This window comes from Balearica regulorum, chromosome 5 (genome assembly GCF_011004875.1).
Source record: "Balearica regulorum gibbericeps isolate bBalReg1 chromosome 5, bBalReg1.pri, whole genome shotgun sequence".
Taxonomy (NCBI): Eukaryota; Metazoa; Chordata; class Aves; order Gruiformes; family Gruidae; genus Balearica; species Balearica regulorum.
Window position 1 is genome coordinate 7,950,004 of NC_046188.1, and position 21,853 is coordinate 7,971,856.

The following is a 21,853-nucleotide window of genomic DNA, read 5'->3' on the forward strand; positions in this document are numbered from 1 at the left end:
ATCTTGTTCTGACCTTCCCCTTGCAGCAAGGATCATCAGAGCATTCCAGTGACCAGTGGAATATACTGGATTTCTGTTATTGCTTAGATGAAGTATGCGCTGGGTTGGGGCCACTCAGCTGGACAAAGAAGCTCATGTAAATGCCCTATTTATGGAGCTAGCCTGTCCCTGCAGTCTGCTCTATGCCTTTCACAGCAATTTCATTGTTGCACATGGACGGGGCAAATTGGTTGGTCTAGGTTACGCAAGAAGCATGCAGAAGTGTATCAGAGATATTCTGTGCTGCAAGTTGGGAAGCTGGCCACTTTTCTCCCAGTGGAAGCACAGGAGGGAAGAAGGCATATGGCACTACACAAACTCTTGTCATTTAAACATTCACACTTGTTTCTTCAAAAAACTTCACCTCTCCTGAATTCTGCAAGCTGTTTCATCCTGCCATATTGCCACCTTCCCCAAAATGCTTTTCCCCTTTTACAGACTTTCTGCTCACTGAAATCCTGGCTGTGCTGTTGCAAAATAGTAATGGTGTACAAACCAAAAGCATCTTTCTGGCTTCTTTCTTCATACATTCCTTTTTGTGAAAGGCACAAACCCAGTTAGTTTTATATCTCCATCTATGGCTCTGCTGCAGAAGCCTAAAACCTGCCTGTGGACTGAGCTAGAGCAACATGCAGCAGCGGAGACCAAGTTCCTTGCTAGAGGCTGTGAGCCGACAGAAGATAATGGGAGGTTTACAAGAAAGGTCCTGAGTGATAAACGATTCCTGGTCCATTCAAAGAATCTGATGCACCAAACTATTTGTTCTGTTCTGTGCAGAGAGGGGAAAAAACGACCTACATCAACACAAAAGGAGCTACAAAAATCAGATTTTCAATGCATATTCAGCAACTCTAGGCAGCAAATGCAGAATAGGTATTTAAACAATAACCCTTGTAAAAACCTTGCTCCCTTGTCATAGGATGCTTTATGTTTGCTATTTTTAGCTTTTCAAGTGTCAAGAGGCAACAGAAAAAATATTGCTGAACAGCACTGGACACCAAGAAAAAGCAAGCGAGGCAAAAAGAAATCTGAAGTAAGCTCCACAAGATGAGGTTAAGTTATTCAAAGCTCTCTTTCCTGCAAGACAGGTGATGTATTTCAGTCTAAATATCCCACCTGATTCGGTCCTCAGTGAACAACCAAGTGACAAACTGCCAATCAAGCTGAAAAGCATCCCCATTCATCTAGGTTCCCCCCGCCACCGCCCCGCACCGAGCAATGCTTTATCAGCAGCTACAGAATCTTAATTTGGCTATTTTTAACAAGTACACCATTTTGCATTCCTGCCCACCAGAAGGATTTGCAAAATCTCTCCAAATACTCCTCCCAGGTCCCGATAACTTTGCCGGCGTGAATAGGAAACTTCTGGCTTGCAGAACAAGCCGCAGCTAGCTGACAACGCAGTGAAGACTTTCTTTCATATCTGAAGTTTGCATGAGTGGGCAGCTGGGACTGGGATTAATTACTATCTCCGATTCCAGTGCTAAGTTTAAGACATTTATTTGGCACAGTCTGTTACAAAAGATCCTGCCAATATCAGCTATTGGTATGAGCAAACTTCTTTGGGAAAACTACCAAAGGTGTTTCATGGTCTCTCTCTGGGTCAGTTCAGGGACCGGAGTTTTTTATTGATTAAGCTGTAACTGAATGTGCTGAATTTTTATCTCAAAACACTGGTTCAAAAGAAAAACGGAAACATCTTGTTTTGAAAATAACTCAAACGAATAATTTTCAGTTCTTACACCTTTTCTTGGGGCCAAAACCTTTTCCCAAGCTCACTGGCCACTTTGCCCGAGAAATTGCATTTTCCATAAACTATTTGTTGTGCCTTCCTGCCCCATTTTGGTGTTGAGACGGTGATGTTTTCAGCAGCTGGCACCGCAAAGTGTGTTTATACAGTCCTGCAGGTCTGATCTCTTTGCAGAAATCCTGCAAGTATAAAGCCCATGACCAGCATCTCTTTGGAAGCCGGCAGATTTTTCTAAACAGTATTCAATCAACCAAGCAAGAGCTTTAGACGTCAGGAGCAGTCATCATATTGATATGCATGAATTGAAAATCTTCAAATCGTCATTGATATGTTTGCAACAGATTCAATCATTTGATCATAACTGAGCATTTTTACACTTGCAAATAATCTAAAAAGAAGGTTTCTTCTGCCTGTAGCCTTCCTGTATGCCACAATGCTCTTCACCCCACTCACAAGAGAAGCCACATTTATTTTGATGGCATTACTTTTTTATGCAATAAGCAACTTAATCCTTTTGCTATGCTTCTTGAATTTTAGACCCTACTTTTGAATTTGCCCAAAAGCCTACAAACTTACTCATGGTTTTCCAACTACTAAGCTTACAGGTACCACTTATAAATTTGACATGTATGTTTAATAATATTGCAAGTAACACTTACGAAAACTATTAAAATCAGCCAGTGGCACATACATAGATTGTTGTAAATGTCAACTTTGATACTGCTATGTGTATTCCCCATCTTTAACATGTGTTTCAGAGGTGAAAAAGCAAGAGTACAATCCACCTAGAACAAATACAAAGCAGGTTCCAAGTGCCACTTCCTTTTCACTTACTTAAGCCATGTATCTATTTTGTTGTTATTATTATTATTCGTTATGTTTTAATGGCTCTCACCCTACCCTAAATCATTTACCACTACTGCATAGTTCCTTCTGCGGGACCCTCCTCTGCAGGGCAACAGAAGTCCCCACCAAAGACAAGGGAAATAAATAACACATTATTTAAAATGTTCTATATCCACTTTATTCTCCAAATCCTCAGTCTTCTCTAAATACCAGAAAGCAGTTTCAACAAATGGCTCATCAGCACCTATAGGTTTTCTATGGCCTAGCTGCAATAGCTCATTAATGCTCTAGCTTGGGGATTTACTTTTTATGGACTTTGAAATGTTTTGAAACACATCAACCCATCACGTAAAGATGCTGTTCAGCAGAAATTTCATTGCACCATGCTGCAAGCAGAGTCCTAAAACTGCAACCTCTCTTTTTAAAAAGCATTTAAAAATCTCCAAACAAATGGCTTTAATCTTCTAAAGATCTGGAAAGACTGTTGCAAGAAAACTTCCTTTTTATAGTTCAGTATTTCTCTGAGATGAGCTCAAAGTGTTAGCTGAGATAATTATCAGAGAGATTATGCAGATCTTATTTTCAAAAGGTATTGTTTGCTCTCTTGTTTCATAATTGCTTAGTGTTTGTATGGAGCTCAGAAAATAGAAAGCATCAGAGAAATACCAAGAATTATTTATTTAACAGAAAAATAATTCTCCAAAATGATAGTAACATTTTCAGCAGTCTCTACTATATTTTTAAGATTTCTGTTAACCTGGAGAGCTGCTCAGTAATCTAACTTTGGCAACGCATGAAATGAGACATGTGCCTTGCCACTATTGTTTTTAGACTATTTCAGCAGAGCTGCGAAACAGAAGGAAGAGCGAAAAGGTGCAATGTAGTGTCTTATGATTTCCTTCACTTCTAGCTTTGCTGGTGACAAAGGTCACCACATTCAGGAGATAAAAATCAGGACTTGGTGTAAATCAAACCAGTGCCAAAAAGTACACAATCATTTTATGGAATCACTGAGTGTTTCAAGAATTGGCTAAAACCACTTCCAACGTTTCCAAGCCTGTGCAAGTTTATATGCAAACTCAGTCAGGCTACCTGAATTTGAATATACATTGTATAACTTCTAACGAAATTGCAGTCAAGACCTTTCAAACTCTATCAAAGCCATCGTTAAGGCACAAAGAAGAGGCCTTGAACTCAATACAAAATTGTCATTGGGCATACTTATGTACGTACTACACTTAGTTTCCCAAACAATTTAAAAGCTACAGCAACTACACAATTTCAATCCTTGTTTTCAATAATTCCAAGTTCATTTCAGGTTTATTTATAGGTATTTCAGAGTTTTTAAGTGTGCTATGCAACCATCATACTAGCTATACAACTACCTTTGACTTAAACACAATAAAATTCAATTCTACTTACAGCCAACCATCATCATGGCCACTGAAAAAATCTTCTCTCCATCAGTGGTTGGTGCTATGTTTCCAAATCCTATTGTTGTAAGGCTTGTCATGGTAAAGTAGAGAGAGGATATGTACAAGGAGTCTTTACTGGGTCCTCCTTCCCACTGCCCTGAGCCAGTGGTGTTGTAGCGATATGGTGTCCCGATACTCAGTGCCAATTGGTAGAGCCAGCTATCTGTTTTGATTGTGTTAGTGACTTCATCTATAACTTCGTAGTCCCCGATGCTGTACCATATGCAGGCTAGCCAGTGGGCCACCAGTCCAAATACACACACCAACAGTACCAGTACAGCAGCACCATATTCCAGATAATGGTCCAACTTCCTGGCAACTCGACCGAGTCGTAGAAGACGCACCACTTTTAAGGAACTGAAGAGGCTACTGATCCCCTAGAAAAGAATAAAAATCATTATTTCATCTGAAATATCCCGCTGGTTAACACAGAAGGCTGTACAGCAATTCCTGCATCTGCTTTAAAACTTTCTACACAATGTTTGCATACCCCAGATGACAGAATAAAAGATCAAATCCTCCTCCCCTTCAACACTTTTGTCCTCATCAGGGTAAATCAAGTTTGGCATTCATTAGGTGGACAAATTACTTTGTTCAAGCTCAGTCCTTCCCAGTAACAGAAGAGTTCTGTAGAAGCCAAAGTAGGAAATGGTGTGTTTATTACAAAAAGGAGTGATTTGATACTTTCCCAGTTGGAAGTAAATGGGAGACTCTGCTTTGGCCTCAGGGAGGTCAGACATGGTGGAAGAGCAGTTACAGCTGGAACTACACCATCCAACTGGAGTCTTCTCAAAGCTTCTTAGAGAACAGTATTCTATTAAATCCAAGCAGAGGATTGCTATTCTGGCCAAAATGGGTGTCCACCTACTTCAGCAACCCTCACCATTGACAGATGCTCAAGAGAAATGTCAGAAAATAATTGTAATGGGTAACTACAGAGAAATCTGCCTATTGCTCCTCTCATCCACCAGAGAGTGGCTGGGTAACTTGCTCTAGTCCAACAGTCTCCGCCTCATATTATCCTTCACCGCAGCTAATATACCTCTGGATATGTTGTTATTTATAAGGAGTATCACTGACTGAACATGGAAAAAAACCACTGCCACAAGGCACTGGCAAGAAAACGATGTGCATTTTCATATAGGGTTAATCTGCTTTCTGATCAACAGACATTGCGGATATTTTCCTAAAGCAAGTATTTATGCAGTGTTGTTTTTTTTTTTCATGCAAGATAAATGAAGTACAAATAAGTGGAAGTACAAATATTTAGGGAATAGAAGCACAGGGACTATCAAAAAGTTAATAGAAACATCTGAGAGGGAACAAGAAATGTGTTGTGTCCTCCTCAATGCACAAATGGTTTGCAATGTATTTTAATAGAGTTTATAGATGCAAAAAAAGAAAAATATGTTCGTGACCTATTGCAATCCTATGATATACCTAACTTGTGCATTAAATTAATTAGTGGCTAAAAACAGAAGGTTTGTAAAGGAAGGTTTCTAACATAAAACATTCGGAAGCTGAAGACATTTAATTTAAAGTAGAAATTAAGACATAGAAAGCAATGAGGCAAACATTCCTAGTTAGTGTGCCAAGATTAAATTGCCCTTTTCTATGCATCATTATCAAATCAGTCTAGTCAAAACACTGGCTAATTATATTATCAAACAGTAGAAGACTGGAGTTTCTGGAGTTTTCCATATCAGAAAAACATTAATCTCTTTTGCACCTCTGCTTCTTTTCACAACTAACGTTTGAAGGGTAACATACATCGGATATTTCTAGATGTAATCTGTTCAACAAAGTTCTTGTATGCTTTTCAAATCCTGTTGGAATTTATTTCAGATCCCCAAATCCTTAATAAATTGAAGTTCTATATTTGCATTCAAGCTCTCATGATGACTAATACCATGGAGGGAAGTGGAATTTTCCCATTTTGATTTCTGTATTTTGCATTTACACAAGACACGGATCTAGTTTATCATTCTTATTTCCACCTAAACATATATTTACTTATTTGCTTTGGGATAGATGTCTGTGAGGCACTCTGACCAGCCAACTTGTCCAATAAACTGGGAAGTCTCTGACAATTACACAATGGACTGGGGCCCATGGACTACTGAATGAGGGTCACACCCCACAGAAACAATACCTACATTAAAATAGGAAACTAGAGAGTAGTTTAATAGTGTATGTCACAAAATTAATCTGCAGCATGTTTCAGTGAATTAACCCTGATTTGGAACGTTTACAACTTGTTGCTAAATCAGAGGGAGAAAACAGCAGGGTGGTTTTTTTGTAGGATCAGGTACTATTGTGCTGGTCGTTATTTCCATTTAACTTAAAGAGTCACTGCTCATACCAAGATTAAGGCTAGGGAAGGAGTTAGAGACCTGGAATCTAAACTTGGGAGTCCCCTCTTTGCACCCAGTAGTTTAAGTTCATCCCAGTGGGAAGGTTTACACTGCACTTTCTACTGCACAAGCCCAAACCAAGAGTCAAGCCTTGATCAGGAGAGTTTACAGTCTGACACTCCATCCTCCATCCATATTACATTTTCTCTCTCTAAGTTACGTGGACAAATTAGCAGTTGTACAACTAATATAAAAATACAGCATTTATTCAAAGGCTGGTAGAAATTGTGTGCTGTGATTTTTTTTTCCTAAGCACAGATAACAACCACATCTTTCATGTATAAAACAAAGAGAAATGTTTCATTTTAGCTGACATTGAAATGTATTCTTTCCAAGGAGTAATTAATTTAATCAGGTTTCACTCTAAGTCTTATACCCGTTCAGTCTGATCCACTACTTTAAGGCCAAAAAATCAGAGATATATTTATTGAGCATTCGCATTTCATGTCTAATCCCGCAAAATATAAAGACAATATTGGAACCTTTAAAAGCCTATTCCATAAACACTGCCTAGGAAAGAGCAATTAAGCACATACTAAATGAACATATGATGCATTGCACTGTTTAAGTACTGGGTTGGGTCAAGCTGGTACCTTTATACTTTAAAAAATCACCCAACAATAAATGCACAATTATTAATAGAGAAAGCTCTGAGTAAGATTCAGCAACAATCTCTTTGGTGGAAATTACGTAAAAGACTAACTGCCTTGAATTAAGTCTGGGCTATTCAGTGTTCTAAACTCAACTGAATCCTGGTTGTCTTTAATTTCATTTTTCTTTTAACTGTATTTATGCTCCATAATGAATATTTTGGAAACGCTTCTACTAAAGGATGAGCATCTGCTCTAACTGAAGTAACTGCAGCACTCAAAGAACAGAGAGGTGATCAGAAACCTTGAATGAAGCATGTAATCCCATTTGGTGCTAGCATCATGTAAATAACACGTTCTTGATACTGAAGAGCCAACCTTCTGGGAGGAGTATTTGTCACTCTATTGCCGTATTTAGTCAATTGGGCCAATTGTCTATAATATCAGCTGGTCTCTGTTCTCTGACTGGGAGCATCTTGTTATGTTACGAACCATCCAGTCCTGCCCCTTGAGGTCTTGACTAACGTATTTGATCATGGCTTAATCAGATGAGGACATTCAGCTTGCTCATCTTCAATCGTCTCAGCTGTAGAAATATTTTAACTGAAACCCCACCTATTGCAGAATTGCATTGTGTGCGTCAAGTTTGGAACCAAACTCCTATCTGATACAGACCATCAACTTAATGGTACAAGTGTGAGTCACAAGAGACTTTCCCTGTGACTTCTAAGGCCACTGGATCAGGAGAGGACACAAGCAGTAGCTCTGAACCAGCCCTTTTTACACCATCTTTTCTATTTAGCAGACAGCTAAAGCCATCACAAAGGATGTGGACAACATCAGATTTATCCAGAAAGACATTTTTCAGGCATGGATGTTCAAATTTGGAATTAAATTAGCCATTCATAATTAAACAAAGCCCAAGTTTATTGACATGAGCGCCCTGCAAAGTCTGTATTCTCAAATTCTCTGGATAGACTAAGAAAGGAAATTCACTCTGATAGTGGAGGCACAAGTGATGACAGCACTCAGTCTGAAATGCAGAGGGACTATTACAAACTACCCGAATCTTGCCATTTCAGATCCTAGATGTTACCACATTGTCAAACTTCAGTTTTCCAGGATGAAAGAAGTGTCTAAGCTGTATGTCTGCATCTGGCTAAACTTTTCTGACCACAAAGCTGAGAAAGATGTTTCCTGCAATTGCGATACATGTTGTGGGAACAGCCCTCTGCACCTCGAGCAAGAACAGGGAGCTAAGTTCTCTTGCGCTTAATGAATCCCTGATAAGCCGGGCAATAGGAAGGATGAAGCTGTCAAAGTCAAGCTATACAGGGGTCGAGAGCCAAACGTGCAAGAGGATAAAGGGAACACTGTCACCAAAGGAAAGTGAAGGTTAGCAAGTACAGGAAATCATTCAAGTGCCAGAGATGTCCTCCTAAACCAGGAGAGTGGAGTGTGTTCTACACTAAAGGAGCAACAGAATAGCAGAGCTGCGTCTTTTTAAAATTGTAAAAGATTTAATCAGCTGGTTACTTGCTAATCTAATAAGTCTTTTCTGCAGTAGGAAATTATTGCATAAATGTTTAAAAAAGTAAAATAAAACCAAAACCAGCCATTAGTTTCTACCATCTAAATATACTAAAATCTGCTTAAACCTCAAAATTAAATCCCAGTATGCTGAAATGGTAAACTCGTGCATAAATTTTTTTTCTATTAGGGAACAATGTGTTTTTAACTCTAGGCACTTTTTCAATTAGATTTCACTCCATGATTTTTTATTTATTTGTTGTTAGCTGTGGGCACATATGCAATAGCACCAAAAAAACGAAACATGCATTTTAAATGTGTTCTAAAACTGAAATCCTCCCGGCTCTGAAAATGGGGATCGGTACTGCATCATTTAACAGAAAACACTGTCTCAGAAAAGGTCAGAGGAAAAAAAAAAAGCTTTTCACTGTACTTTGATGTTCAGCACACTGCGGTTTTGAAGAATTTATGGAGTGGCCAAGAACCAGAGCTGGGAACCTTTCTATGAAATGCTGTAGGGCATGTTGCCACTGCAGTCAAAGGTGCGACTGCAGTACATACAAACCTTCCTAAGCTAAATTAAAGCTAATATGCTCAGAGTTGCTAGACGCAAGCAATTACAGCAACCTGCATTTAGCAAAACTAGCCCTTAAAGTGATCAAATCCTCCGAGGAGTTAGCAGCCCAGGCTGAGCTCTTCATCTCCGTGCAAGAGCGGAACGGTTTTATGCAAGTTGAGGTTGAGAACACCTGCACAAGCCACAGCCACACCATGACTGAGCTCTAACCACCCACCTGGGGTGGGATTCATCTCCTAATGCTGCAACCTGACGGCCAACCATCCAGTCTGTGTGAGTTGTCCAGCTTTCCTCCCTAGTGAATGAAGGGAGTGGCATGTCAGAAGAGTGAATCACCCAATCCATCTCAGACAGCCGGGGACAGAATGAATCACCTCCTGGAGCTGTCTCTCTTCCCTCCCACTGAATACAAAGAAGCTGAAGCCTATCACTTACACAGCTTACGGGAGGGGAAATTAAACCCATCCTTAGAAATCTGGATAGCCTGGATCTGGGCAGCATCCAAACTGTATTATGTTACTACAGAGATAGATATTAGGGAGCACTGCCTCACAATGTGAGGCTTATCTTTCTCGGTATGAGTTTGGAGAATAAATGCTATTAATAATAGTAGGCTGAGATTTTCTGCAGATGCGATAGCATACTTATTTCTTCATTGACCAGCAAATTACTCCACAGAAAGTGATGCTACACTACATTTGGTTCTGACAGGATTTTGCAGAAGTCCCCATTGGCTTGAAGAAGGAATTGAATCAGTTCATAAAAAAAAAAAAAAGAATAATCACAAAGTAAACTGGACTGGGGTTCTTGGTCTTAAAAGGGCAAGAGCTAGTAAATTATAAATGATAATGTATTGAACTATAGACAGTAATAAGTGAAGACAATTGAACTATAGAGATAGGAGAGTCAGACACCTGGCAGCAGAGGACACCTGGAATGTCCTTACATCAAAAGGTACAAAATATTCAGAGGTTGTATCTCAAAGAAGGGGGGGAAACTTGTAAATCTGGGCATCAGTTACAAATGTGTAAATATTCACCCAAAGGAAGAAAACAGAAAGAGAGAACTGACAATATATAAGAAATAAAACATGGATTAACAGAAAGCTACACCTTACACGGTAAAAATAAGAGAGATAAAGCGAGAATTTCCAAATGTCAGGTCGAACTTTTCCTTGTAAAGAACATTAAAACAAATCCCCAAAGAGTCTTCACATTCATAAATGAAAAAAGAACAACAGTGATCAAGCTGCAATGAAGTAAAAATAATCCAGGCTTGGGCTAAAAAAAAAAAATTAATTCTTAGCTTTAGTTTTCAAAGATGATGTTGATGTCTTCCAGAAAAGCTAATGCATCAAGAAGGAAATAAACAGATACATTACCTGAACAAATGTTAAGGGAAAGAGTAATTAGAAACATTGAGATAAATCAAAATGCAATCAGTGCAGCAATAGGTTTGCTAAGCTTAGGTTAGCTGGGATCTAGCCAAGTTTTCCTGATAGCTTTCTCTAATAGCACACCCCATTTTTTAAATAAAAGCAATGCAGTATTTCAGCAATGCAAGGGGTGAAATTAGTAGGAAACACAGAGAAAACAGGGACCACAGCTGGGATTGTAAAGTGACTGAGGAACTTGTGAAAAGGATGGCAAAATGGAAACCTTGAGGAGCCATACCCCGAACGTGCCCGTATCTCCTTGCAGACTACACCTGGCCCTGTGTTTCATCAGATGAAGCCCAAGCTTAGTACATTTTGAAATACAATCCAAATACTTTATTTAAAGATGCATGGGCAAAACTTTCATTACCTTTCCCTCGCCAGAAGTAATTATACACAAAAAAATTTCACCCAAATGAATCACTCAGCTGATTCTGTAAAGTCAAAGTATAGCTCAGCATTTGGTACTGAAGCAGTGAAAAAGGCACATTTTTGTAAACCTTGGGCAACCCTCACCGAGCAGTTGTTACATGACAGCACACAATGTTAAAGAAAACAAAGTGCCTACAGATTGGGGAACAACTGAAACAGCGAGTCTTGCCAAGAGGAGCGGGTGAGCCTGCAGAACGTACCCAGAAGGTACCGCTGCGTGCAGTGCGGGAGGACCTAGCGGCTGTTTGAAACGTAACCAGCAAAGCATTCCCAAAAGAAATTTTTGAGCTTAGCTACTTAAATAGAGCTTAGCCCTAAAATCCCTGGTTAGCTCCTTAATACTTCTTTACCAGACTTAATGGTAAAATAAATCTTCCAACATATATCAGAAATTCTTCTTTTTAGGTAAACAATTAACGTAATAAAGTTGCATAGCTACAAATCAACATGCTGGAATGAGAAAAATAAAAAAAACCAACAGGTCTGATTTATCACCACTTTAAGAACTGAATTTAATGTTGCATTGAATTATGTAAATCCACACAGGAGTAAAGGACATTCTGCACAAGGTATCTAGACCCTGGGTCCAGATACAAGCAGAGCCCACCGAATACTTGACCCCGCACTGCTAGTAACAATGGGAGTAGTGACTGCAGTGAGCACAAAACTGAGTCCTTTCACAGCAAAATGAAAGCATGTAGGTTTTCTCATGCAGTCTCTGAAAGCACCTCTAAATTTATTGCTTGAGATTTATCTTCTTTTTTTTTTCCAGGACGATGGGGGAGATTTTGGGGTTTTCTTCCCCCTAACACAAATGTCAATAAGCTATGACACTATAAATAAATTTCTAGTGAATTGTTTTTGGCACAACTAGACAATGCAATACATTTCAAACCGTGAATAACTGAGGTTACAAAAAAGAGGGGCGATTTCAAAATACTTCTTCTAGATTAAAGTTAAGGGGGATGTGGCATCTTGCACTATTTGTTAGTGCATCAGTGTGCCCAGCTGGGGAAAAAAGAGGATGATATCATAAAATCTGATAATGTTCACTTACTTAGGGAAGGTGGATGGAGGATGAAATGGAAGGGAGAGGAAGGTGTCTCATATGGGTTGGGACAGCTTCTGAGCAGGATACTGAACTTAGCACATCGTCTAATGCCAGCAACAAACTACACATTTCCTACACCAATATAGGAATAAGAAGAAAAGAAAATCTGGAGAGTAACCTGAGATGCAATGTTTCTGCAAGTACATCTGGAACTACATATATCCCTGACGCCAGGGAGTAGATGTAACACCCACCCAGTCTTGAACAAAATAAAGACTCACACCAGGACTCGAAGCTTCCCTTGAAAGTACTCCACACACAATTTGCCCCAACTGGACTCTGCATCACTTAATACAGCTCTGACTAAAGATTTGATTTAAATGGCTTGTACCAAACATCTGCTTCCCAGTAACATATACAACACATTAAGGAAGAAAAAAAAAAAAAAAGAAAAAAAAAGGGAAAAAAGATCACTGAGCCACATAATTGAAGTTCAGCATGCCATAATCCACACCAGAGCCGTGCAGCACGAGGCTACCAGGTCACATCCATCTCGTGGGACAACCCTGCCTGCCCCCCCACCACCCCCTGCACCGACTCCAGTTCGGGTCCTTCCTTTCACAAGTTGCCCCTCACATCAAGATGACATTCACGTGTGTCCACAGGGGAACCTGCAGAAATATCCCAGAGCTTATGTAGCATTAAAAAAGCTGACAATTAAATAGTGGCAGAACTCGAATAAAACCTTAGCTTGAATAAAAGCTAAAGAAATGTGGTGCAATTCTGCAACTAAGTGCAATAGGGCTAATAGGGGTGAATATAGTTGACCATCTATAATATATATATATTCCCAAGGTGGATACATTTATATTTGGACACTGTAACCAAGCCATTGGATTATTATATTGCCATTTTCTGCACACTACAGCAGGATGATAGTATTCTTCATATTTAATTGCCTTCCAACTGCACAACGAAGGGGAAGATGCCAGGTCCCAGGCCTAGTGCACCTGTCCTTATGCTGCTAGGAGTTTTCATCATTGTTTAACGTTTGTCTGCAGCAGAGATTTAGTTCTGGGAATTATTTTCTCCGTGTCAGCCACCTAGATTTAAGAAAGGTAGCTAGCCACAGGCTGTACTTCAGAGCCAAAGCCACATTCTTGGAACACACCGATTTATCTTCACCTTGCATATGCCACTCAGACTGGGGTCCATAAACCCTTCTTCAGTTATCTCCCAAAAAGGGAATGTTTGCAGTAAAGCACTGCAGATGTGAATATGGCTAAACTAGTTGTATCAGCTTTTATTTGCTTTCGATTTACAGACATTGCTATTTTAGTTGCTATTAATCGCAGTGATGCAAAGAAGTTTCTGCCACTGCTGAAATGGATCGATAATAGTAATTAAAAGAAGATTACAATTACAAGGATTCCATGCCTTAATATGTCCTGCACAGATCACTAAATTTTAAAGGCCGTTGGGTCATGTAGTCTTACATTATTAAACAACAGGCATAGATCTTCAGAGTTTTAGGTCATTTAAATTTGTCTGCTTTCACTTCCAGCCATTGGCTCATGAAAACTAATTTTGGCAGAAAGGATGATCTCTAATACAACTCATTTGAAAACCATCTATACGGCTATCTGCATCTACCATCCTGACATCTGGTCCCATTCTTCGCAGTATGTGCCATGTCATTTTAGGGTCATGTTTCTGGCAGAGTTGAGATCAAGTTTCTAGGATTTGTTTCATTACAAACTCAGAAATTAATGAATCTCAGTGAAAATTCACAGAAAAGGGAAAAAAAAAAAAGACACCAATATTTTTCCAAATCGCAAAGGGTTTTTTTTTCAGCTGTATTTAACACATAATTTGTGGAAGCGTTTTCCAAGTGGCCAAAAGCTTGTCCATCCACCTAGATGGGAATATTTACTCTACATACTAATTTACAGAGGCTCAAATGCATCCCTCAGCAGCACTGTCTCAATGTGCCTATACCTGAGTGTGGGTACCCGAGGTCCTTCCAGCTCCGGGTACTCTCCCAGTCGCATGGCTCCATGAGGGGACAAGAGCCAAGCACCTGCACAACATCCTGGGTTCCCTGGGATGTAAATCCATGCATTTGGTCCCAAAGGGAGTTGTAGCATGGTTTGACCCTATCTGAAGAAGCAATGGGATCAGCGTCCTCAGGCACACTGTAAACCCATCTGCTGACAATTTCAGGGCAGCGTGACTCTGATAATTGTGATTTCTATGGAATCGATGGTTACCCATGCTATAAACAACCTTTCGGTATCCCAGACAGAGGTTGGATATTTATCTCTCTCTAGGAGGCAGAACACATATAAAGGCTAAGTCTGAAGGCAACATAATTCTCTAGCTACAAAAGTAGGGAGTCATGATTTTAGAAATGTAAGTGACAGCGCATACACCAATGCAAAGAGTTGTTAAATACAGCTAAGTACTCAGGAAAAAAAATTAGAACTGCTGCAAGCGACATGTAACTCCAAGACAAAAATCAAACTTCCAGTCGCTGCATACTTCACAGCCTAATAACAACAGGAACTTCACGTGACCAAAATCTTTGGATCGAAACACCATATCCCTTATTGCTCCAAATTTTTTTCCTTTATTTTTTTAATTAAAAAAAAACAGACAAGCAGACAGACAGACATGCACTGTTGGACTAAATCTGAAGTTTTGAGAATTTTTGTACTTTTAAAAAAAAAAAAAATCAGCCTAGTTTCAGAGACTCTGAGCACACACCCTCCATTCTGGTTCATACCTTGAAAACTGGCTGGATTCCACAGTATGTTTTACAGTGTCCCTTCTCACAGTTCTATATATGAAAGGTTTTCTGTATGGCTTTGGTTTAGACAGAATGTGTTTCAGTGCAAGTAATGTTTCTCAATTAGAAAAGATGCCATGCATTTTTCTGATTTCCAGGACTATCATCCTACCAATTTTCTTAAATAAAGTACGTATCCCACTAAGGATTCCACTTTCCTCTCTCAGCTCATTTTTCTCCAGCCTATTTTACCTTGTTTTTCTACCCTTTCAATACCACTTAGCCACTTAATTCCTCATCCATCACATCAATTTAGATCACTCTATGCTGTGCAAGGTATGTCTCTCTCATTACCTTACCTTTCCCCCTCCTTGTCAAACATCCAAATCCCCCTGAGCAGACTGTAACAGCCTGGCTCTCTAACTCCAGGCATGGAAACCTACACCTCTAATTCTGCCTCAAATCATCTTAATCCCTCCCAGTTCTCAATTTGTGTGTCATAATCCTTTTCATCATATCCTTCTACTGAGGCACTACATCCACTCAACAACAAAATAACTTTGATTTGTGGTCATGTTTGCCTCAGGTGGGAATTTCACAAGACTCCAGCCTTGGCCTAATGTTGTCCATGATGGAAATGACACTGTTCCTACTCCAGCCAAGACAGACTGCATTCAAAGAAGTCCAACCCTCAATAAGAAAACTCACATTTCCTTTTTTCAAACTCCTTTTTTTAATCTTTCGATTTATCTCCTTAATTCTGACACTCTGAAATAGCACTCAAGTGCATAAGGCATCTCATACAATGACTCAGCAGCCTCTGCACAAGAACCTTCAAGCACCTCTATCACACAGAATAGTCTACGTCTACAATGGAGAGACACAAACCTAAACTTCCTTGGCTGTATCCTATGTAGCCTACCTCTCATACGTATGAGACACTTGCCCATAGGGAGGAAAAGAAACTGCCTGGAATGGTGTGTGTTCCCTATTCATCCAGTCCCTTAACAACTACCAAAAGTGCATTTGATGCTTTATGTGGAAAAAGGAGGGATGGAGGTGGGACACACAAGGGAAATTTGGGAAGTCATCTTTCACTCAGCTGGCTTTTAGGGCTATTCACTCTGATTTGGGTCCACCCTTTGCCACCATACCAAGAACTCAAAGACCACCAGGACCTGCCCTTAAGGTCTTCACCACTAAGCTCTGATTTTCTGTTATGCCACAATCGCCAACTTTAATGCTAAAAACAAATGCCATTATCCAACACCCAGTGCCAAGAGAAAGAGTTAAAACCTACCAGAATCAAGAGCTAAAAGAACTCTTCTCTCTCCTGCTTGCCTTAAAGAGGAAACACCAACCTTCTAATGAGAAACACTCTCCTTTTAATCAACCAGAATATTTCTTCCAAATTAATCTTACTGTTTTACTTATTCTTTACCTATGAACAGTGTTTGACCACACTGCTGCTAGTGGGCCAAAAAGTTAAATCTCAGCAAAAAAATACCAGTCAAAATAAATGTTAAAAGCCAAATGAAGATAAAGAGCATTAATTACCACAACCACCCAGAGCACACTGACCAGCTCAAAAGACTTAAATGTCACAAATGAAGACATATCACACACACACACACAAAAACAAACCACACAACCCTCCTCTGGAAGACAGAGAAAATGGAAAATGTAGACCCAAGGAGGAAAGACTGACTGTTTACATACCTGTTTTCAAAATCACTTCAATTCTTTTCAGGCACTAGGGAAAAGTGGAATTGGAGGGGTTTGAAATCAAGTACATAAGCAGTTATACTCCAAGGTCTGCTGGAGGCTCCAGGGCCGTAACATACCATTTCATGAGAAAGAAATGTTACTATTGGTTCTCTTATTAAAAAGGAATTGATATGTCATTTGTTTGAATGTAAATGATAGCAGTTCTAGGATCACTGGAGCTCAGATAAGATACCTCATTATTACATTTTAGTTAAAGTTTGCCACTTTAAGTGTGCCTCGTGTATAATGCACTATGCCAATGATTCTCTTCACTGTCAGAAATATTGCAGATGGTTTATTTCCTATCTATATGTTAGAGAAAGAGGTTAAGTTCAGCATTTAAATCTGTACTGCTTGGGCACAGAAATTTTCTGTTTGTTTTACATATTAAAGCACGAAAATCTGGAGGTAACGCTGCATTTTTATAAAAATCAGGTTCCTCTTAGTCTGAAATTGGTTATCTTAAAAAGCTGTATTATATTTACAACCTTGATAATACCACCTCCTTACACAGCCTGACTGTACAACCTGCTTCCAGACGGGCAGCCCTCATATGATCTTGAATTTAAGCTGCAAGTATTATCACTTCTGTCATATTTGCTATAAATAAAATGGAACAATGTCAAAAGATGGTACTCAGCACAGAGACAGGGATGGAATTTTAAAGGAGCTCTACAAAATCTACACCAAAGTCTGCATTAAAAAGTAAGAATGTAGATTTTTATATAGTGAGGATGTATAACTGCAGAATTTGAGAATAAAAAAAAAAAAAACAACCAACCTTCAAACGTATTCTAAGGAAAAACCGTTAAAATGTTAAAAAATCAACAGAGGCTTCTTCAGCTGTTTATGGCCCTAAAGATAAAAGGCTCTGGAGAAAAATTAAAACAAGTCCTAATGCCTTTATAGTTGCATTTTAATAATGAATTTTCTCTACACTGACTTGTGCATGCATTATTTGTCGTAGTTATTGCTTGTTTTCTCTATTATCTTAGGCTGCAAGCTCGATTTTGTAAATGTTAATGCATTTAGGAGTTAAAAAGCTTTAATTCAGCATCCGTTTAAGATATTTATGTTTTCTCTCCTCAAACAGTTTCTAAAATTCCAGCAGTAGCTCAAGAACTGTTTAAAAAATGGAGATAAATCTCCCTCTCAATCAGACGTTTACAAAGACATCACAAAAAGAAAGAAAATTTCATGGTTCAAAAAGTAATCCTAGGGCAGGATTTTAAAAATGCTCATTCAGAGGCATTCTCTACTTTCATATAAGTCCGCAGCAAATTTGCCACCAGCTTCAGCCAGAGCAGATACAGAGATTTGATTATTTACATCAAGCCATATTAGTCTGCCCTGCTTAAAGGCAATCACTGGGTCTGAGCTGAGAAGGGATGCTGTGGCAGGGGGACATCCCAACTGCTCCAGCCCATTTTGATATGGACGTGCAACGATGCTTTTGGATGACAAGCAAGTGATTCTAAAAGCCGCATCCATTAACGTGCACATCCACACATGGCACTGAAATCATAAGACACCTCTTCTCCAACACAGAAATGCCACGTAGGTAAAGCCCAGCAGCTTAAGACCATCCCTGTATATTTGCACAGAGCTTCAGTTGCCTCTTATTGCTGCCAGATGCCTGGGAGCATGCTCCTAAATTAATCCCTAATTGAAACAATCCTTTTGAGGCGGACTACAATCACTTACCTCATCCACATTCTCAAAGGCATTGATGATGTCATACGGTAAACAGGACAGAAGATCAATCACAAACCATGTTTTCAGGTAGTTCATCCTTATGAGTTTGGGATCAGATATAACCTCTCCACCAGGGCCAACGAAGGTCGTGTGAAAGTTCAAAACAATGTCAACCAGAAAAATAACATCCACGACACTGTCCAGCACGAGCCAGGCAATGTTGTTCTGTTTTGTCTTGAAAGAGACATTATACGGAACCATAATTGCTGTGTAGAAGGTTAGAATTAAGATGACCCAGTCCCAAGTGGTCTTAAAAGCACAATAGTGTAGTATAATGTGTGGTGGAGTCTTGGGAGCTTCTTGCTTGTACTGAGGAAGAATATCGGATCCCAGCTGGAGAACCTGTAAAAGACAGAAAATCAAATGTTACAGTTTTCAATTAATATGATCCAATAGGGGGTCTTACGGATTTCTGGAAGAAGCAGCACAAAGACAGGACTGTGGTCATTGGACATTGCAAGTCAACCCACAGTTTCTAAATTATCTGATTTATTAAGAATGTGTGGAGGCAGCTATCACTCGATGAATGGGAGCAGCATAGCATCTAAGGATATTCTTGCAAAAAGGGATGTCTTGGCAGATGGACTGAGGGAAAACCATGCCAATAGCAAGGGCAGAGAGGCTCCATAAACAGGTTGTGGGTACTGCCACACCAGCTTATGCTCTGCAGTTATGAACATGAGTATTCATTCATATTCGGAAGAGTTACAAGACTAATCCTTCATTCCTGACCTCTTTTTTAAACCACTGTTGAGCCAGAACAATACCCTATGAAAGGTAAACCAGACTTCAGCCTTGCTGGCTGGCCTCCTTCTAAATGAAGCACTGCGTGCACAATTTCTGCCCTAACACCCTGGCAATATCATGCTTCCTTCTCATTTTCTTCAAAAAGTTGGTGCTCTTACAAGCTCAATATCACTAGTGGGTTCTTTTCTATTTCTTGTAATTACTTTTCTTTTCTTGTTTGCATATGACTATAATCTCCTGTGCACACACTTTTGTAAAACATGGAACTGGAAACATTGCAAAGGAACCAAGCAAAATTCACTTAAGACATTCGTACCAGCTAATCTAATTACCTCTTATCTCAGTCCAACATAAGAAAAAAAAGCACAAAGGAATGCACAATGTGGCAATATACTGCACTGACAACTGAAAGATTCATGTGTATTTTGGAACTAGTATTACTTTTTTCATTTGGGGATCTCAAGTCTGTATGCGATAAAATAAATTCCAGCAACTTTGAAACTCAGTTCAGCCCTACACCTGTCCCATACTGGAGCTGATGCACCATATTTCCAGGGACAGTTGGATTGCAAATACAGTCCCGTATGTGTAAAAATGATCAAACACAGGATGCTTCCTTGATGAAGAGGAGTAAATGGCTCTGAATAAACAGCTCAACAACTAAGAATATGAAATCAAGTACCACAGATACAGATTTTCCATTAGTTCTTTGCAGTCTTATTTTTAAGATGAGAAAGCTGTCACCGAGATCAGACAGCAAAAGTCTGGCTCTACTGAAAATCTGTTCTTCAGAAATCACCAAGGGACGACAGCAGCAGCCTCTCTCACTCTGTGTTGGAGGATGTGGCTGTCCAACGTGTCTATCTGGCCCGATGTCAGGCTGTCACCTGATGGGATGCAAACCTGCTCCTGCCTACCTGTTACCATCCTCCCTAAGGTGTCAGATTTAGCAATCACGACCTGTAAGGAAAGTCCATTAAACTGATATGATGAAAAACTAACTTATTGTTACATTAGTTAGCCATTGGTTTTCTAGAGAGTCAGTTGAGTTGCACAAATTTATCCTGTTGCCAGAAAACCACCAGATCCACTACACAGGCAGCAGTGAGAGCGCAGCAGAGACCTCCAGGAGACCATGGCTGCTCCCTTTGCCAACAGCCTCATACCACACCGGCTTCGGTCTAACGCAAAGCCATGTGTTGAGCTCCAGCTGAACAGCAACGCACACCGAGCAGCGTCGTCCCAATGGCACTTGTCAAAGACCCTCACAAATGCCAAACCCCTGGTGAGACCCATGAAAACATCAACCTCCAGGTGTCCCTTCCCCAGTGACCAGGACAAGACTCACTACAGCACTCCCACAACCACCCCATGGGCATGGTTCAGCAGGCCACTGCGGCACACTGAACCCACTGGTGGATCCATGGGTCCTTCCCTGCAATAAAAGCAACGATCGATACAGTCATTTTTTCACAGTAGCCTTTGTGCAACTCCATGAAACTTCTTTCAATGCCAAAATTGTCCCCTGTGTTTAACACATCATTTTGGCTTTGACTTATAATCTGGTCATTATCTCCAGTTATCTCTTCGGACTCATCTGTGGTCACAACTTTATTGTCATGATAAATCAGGACTGAGACTTCTTTCCTTGGTTTCTCCAGACCTATTCATTCCCTGCCTTGTTCACTGGGGCAGGAGCTGGGACCAGCCTCACTGTAGCGGGAATAATAAGCTACTTAGGGCTCAAGCTGAATGCGATGAACATATGCTTGATAGTTCTCTATGCCTCTGGTGGTGGAATGCTTAGGAGCTCCCATGATACTGTAAAAACATAATTATTATTCTTAACATAATATCATGCTGAGTTTGACATGGTGAGTGGGTTGCAAGTGGCTGTGGAGACCACTGAACTATAATGATTATTTCTTTCATGCTGCATGAATTTTTAATTTTAAACCACTAAAGAATACACAATATCTTGTTAGTCAGCTGCATTCATCACAGACTCTCTGAATTATTCTTGTATACGACTAATGCAAATGGCTGATACTGTTTAGCCTGATAAAGGTGGGCAGTACGTTCTGCAAGGGATGAGCTGTGATGATAACGCCCCTCCTCAGACACAGAAGTATGGAAAATGCGGCCTGTACAGCGATGGTGTACCTCCATTCAGACTGCATTCCTCACAGCATTTTGGCTACAAAGCACTTTGCAGCTCTAAACGACTTGTAAGAGAGGAGATCGCACACTCTCCAAGCAACCTATTCCTGAGTACAGCCTTCTCCCTTACACGAGCTTTTCCTACTGCCTGATCTAAATCTTCCTTGCTCTGACCTAATGCCATTATTTTTCTCTAGCTATATCTGTCCTGGTGAACAATTTCCTCCCTCATTCTATGCAACTGCTTTAGTCGTATTTGAATATTGTTACCGTATCTTTTGCAGTCTTCCCTTCTCTCGACTAAACCAATAATGGATATAACTGGATTTAAAGAACACTGAAATGTCATGAATTAGAAAAGCAAGATGTGAGAGTAACTCAGCAGTCATCCAAGCTATTGGTATGGGATAATTCAAGGGAAAACATCACACTGCCAACACCTGAAAACTGTGGGTTTCCATTTTGATTTTAATTTCAGTAGAGTTTTTATTAGCAAA

The 21,853-nt window shown here is 39.8% G+C and overlaps 1 protein-coding gene across 2 annotated transcripts in view; it reads right to left on the reverse strand.

Annotated features, from left to right (window-relative positions):
- The window catches only part of KCNH5 (potassium voltage-gated channel subfamily H member 5), a 160,954-nt gene that overhangs the window by 97,700 nt on the left and 41,401 nt on the right, over positions 1-21,853 (reverse strand). For both annotated transcript variants that reach the window (XM_075753351.1, XM_075753352.1), the window contains exons 6-7: positions 18,399-18,791; positions 4,058-4,487 (exon numbers count right to left, since the gene is read on the reverse strand). In XM_075753351.1, coding sequence (XP_075609466.1) covers positions 4,058-4,487; positions 18,399-18,791 — 823 coding nt within the window. The remainder of the gene's footprint in view (positions 1-4,057; positions 4,488-18,398; positions 18,792-21,853) is intronic.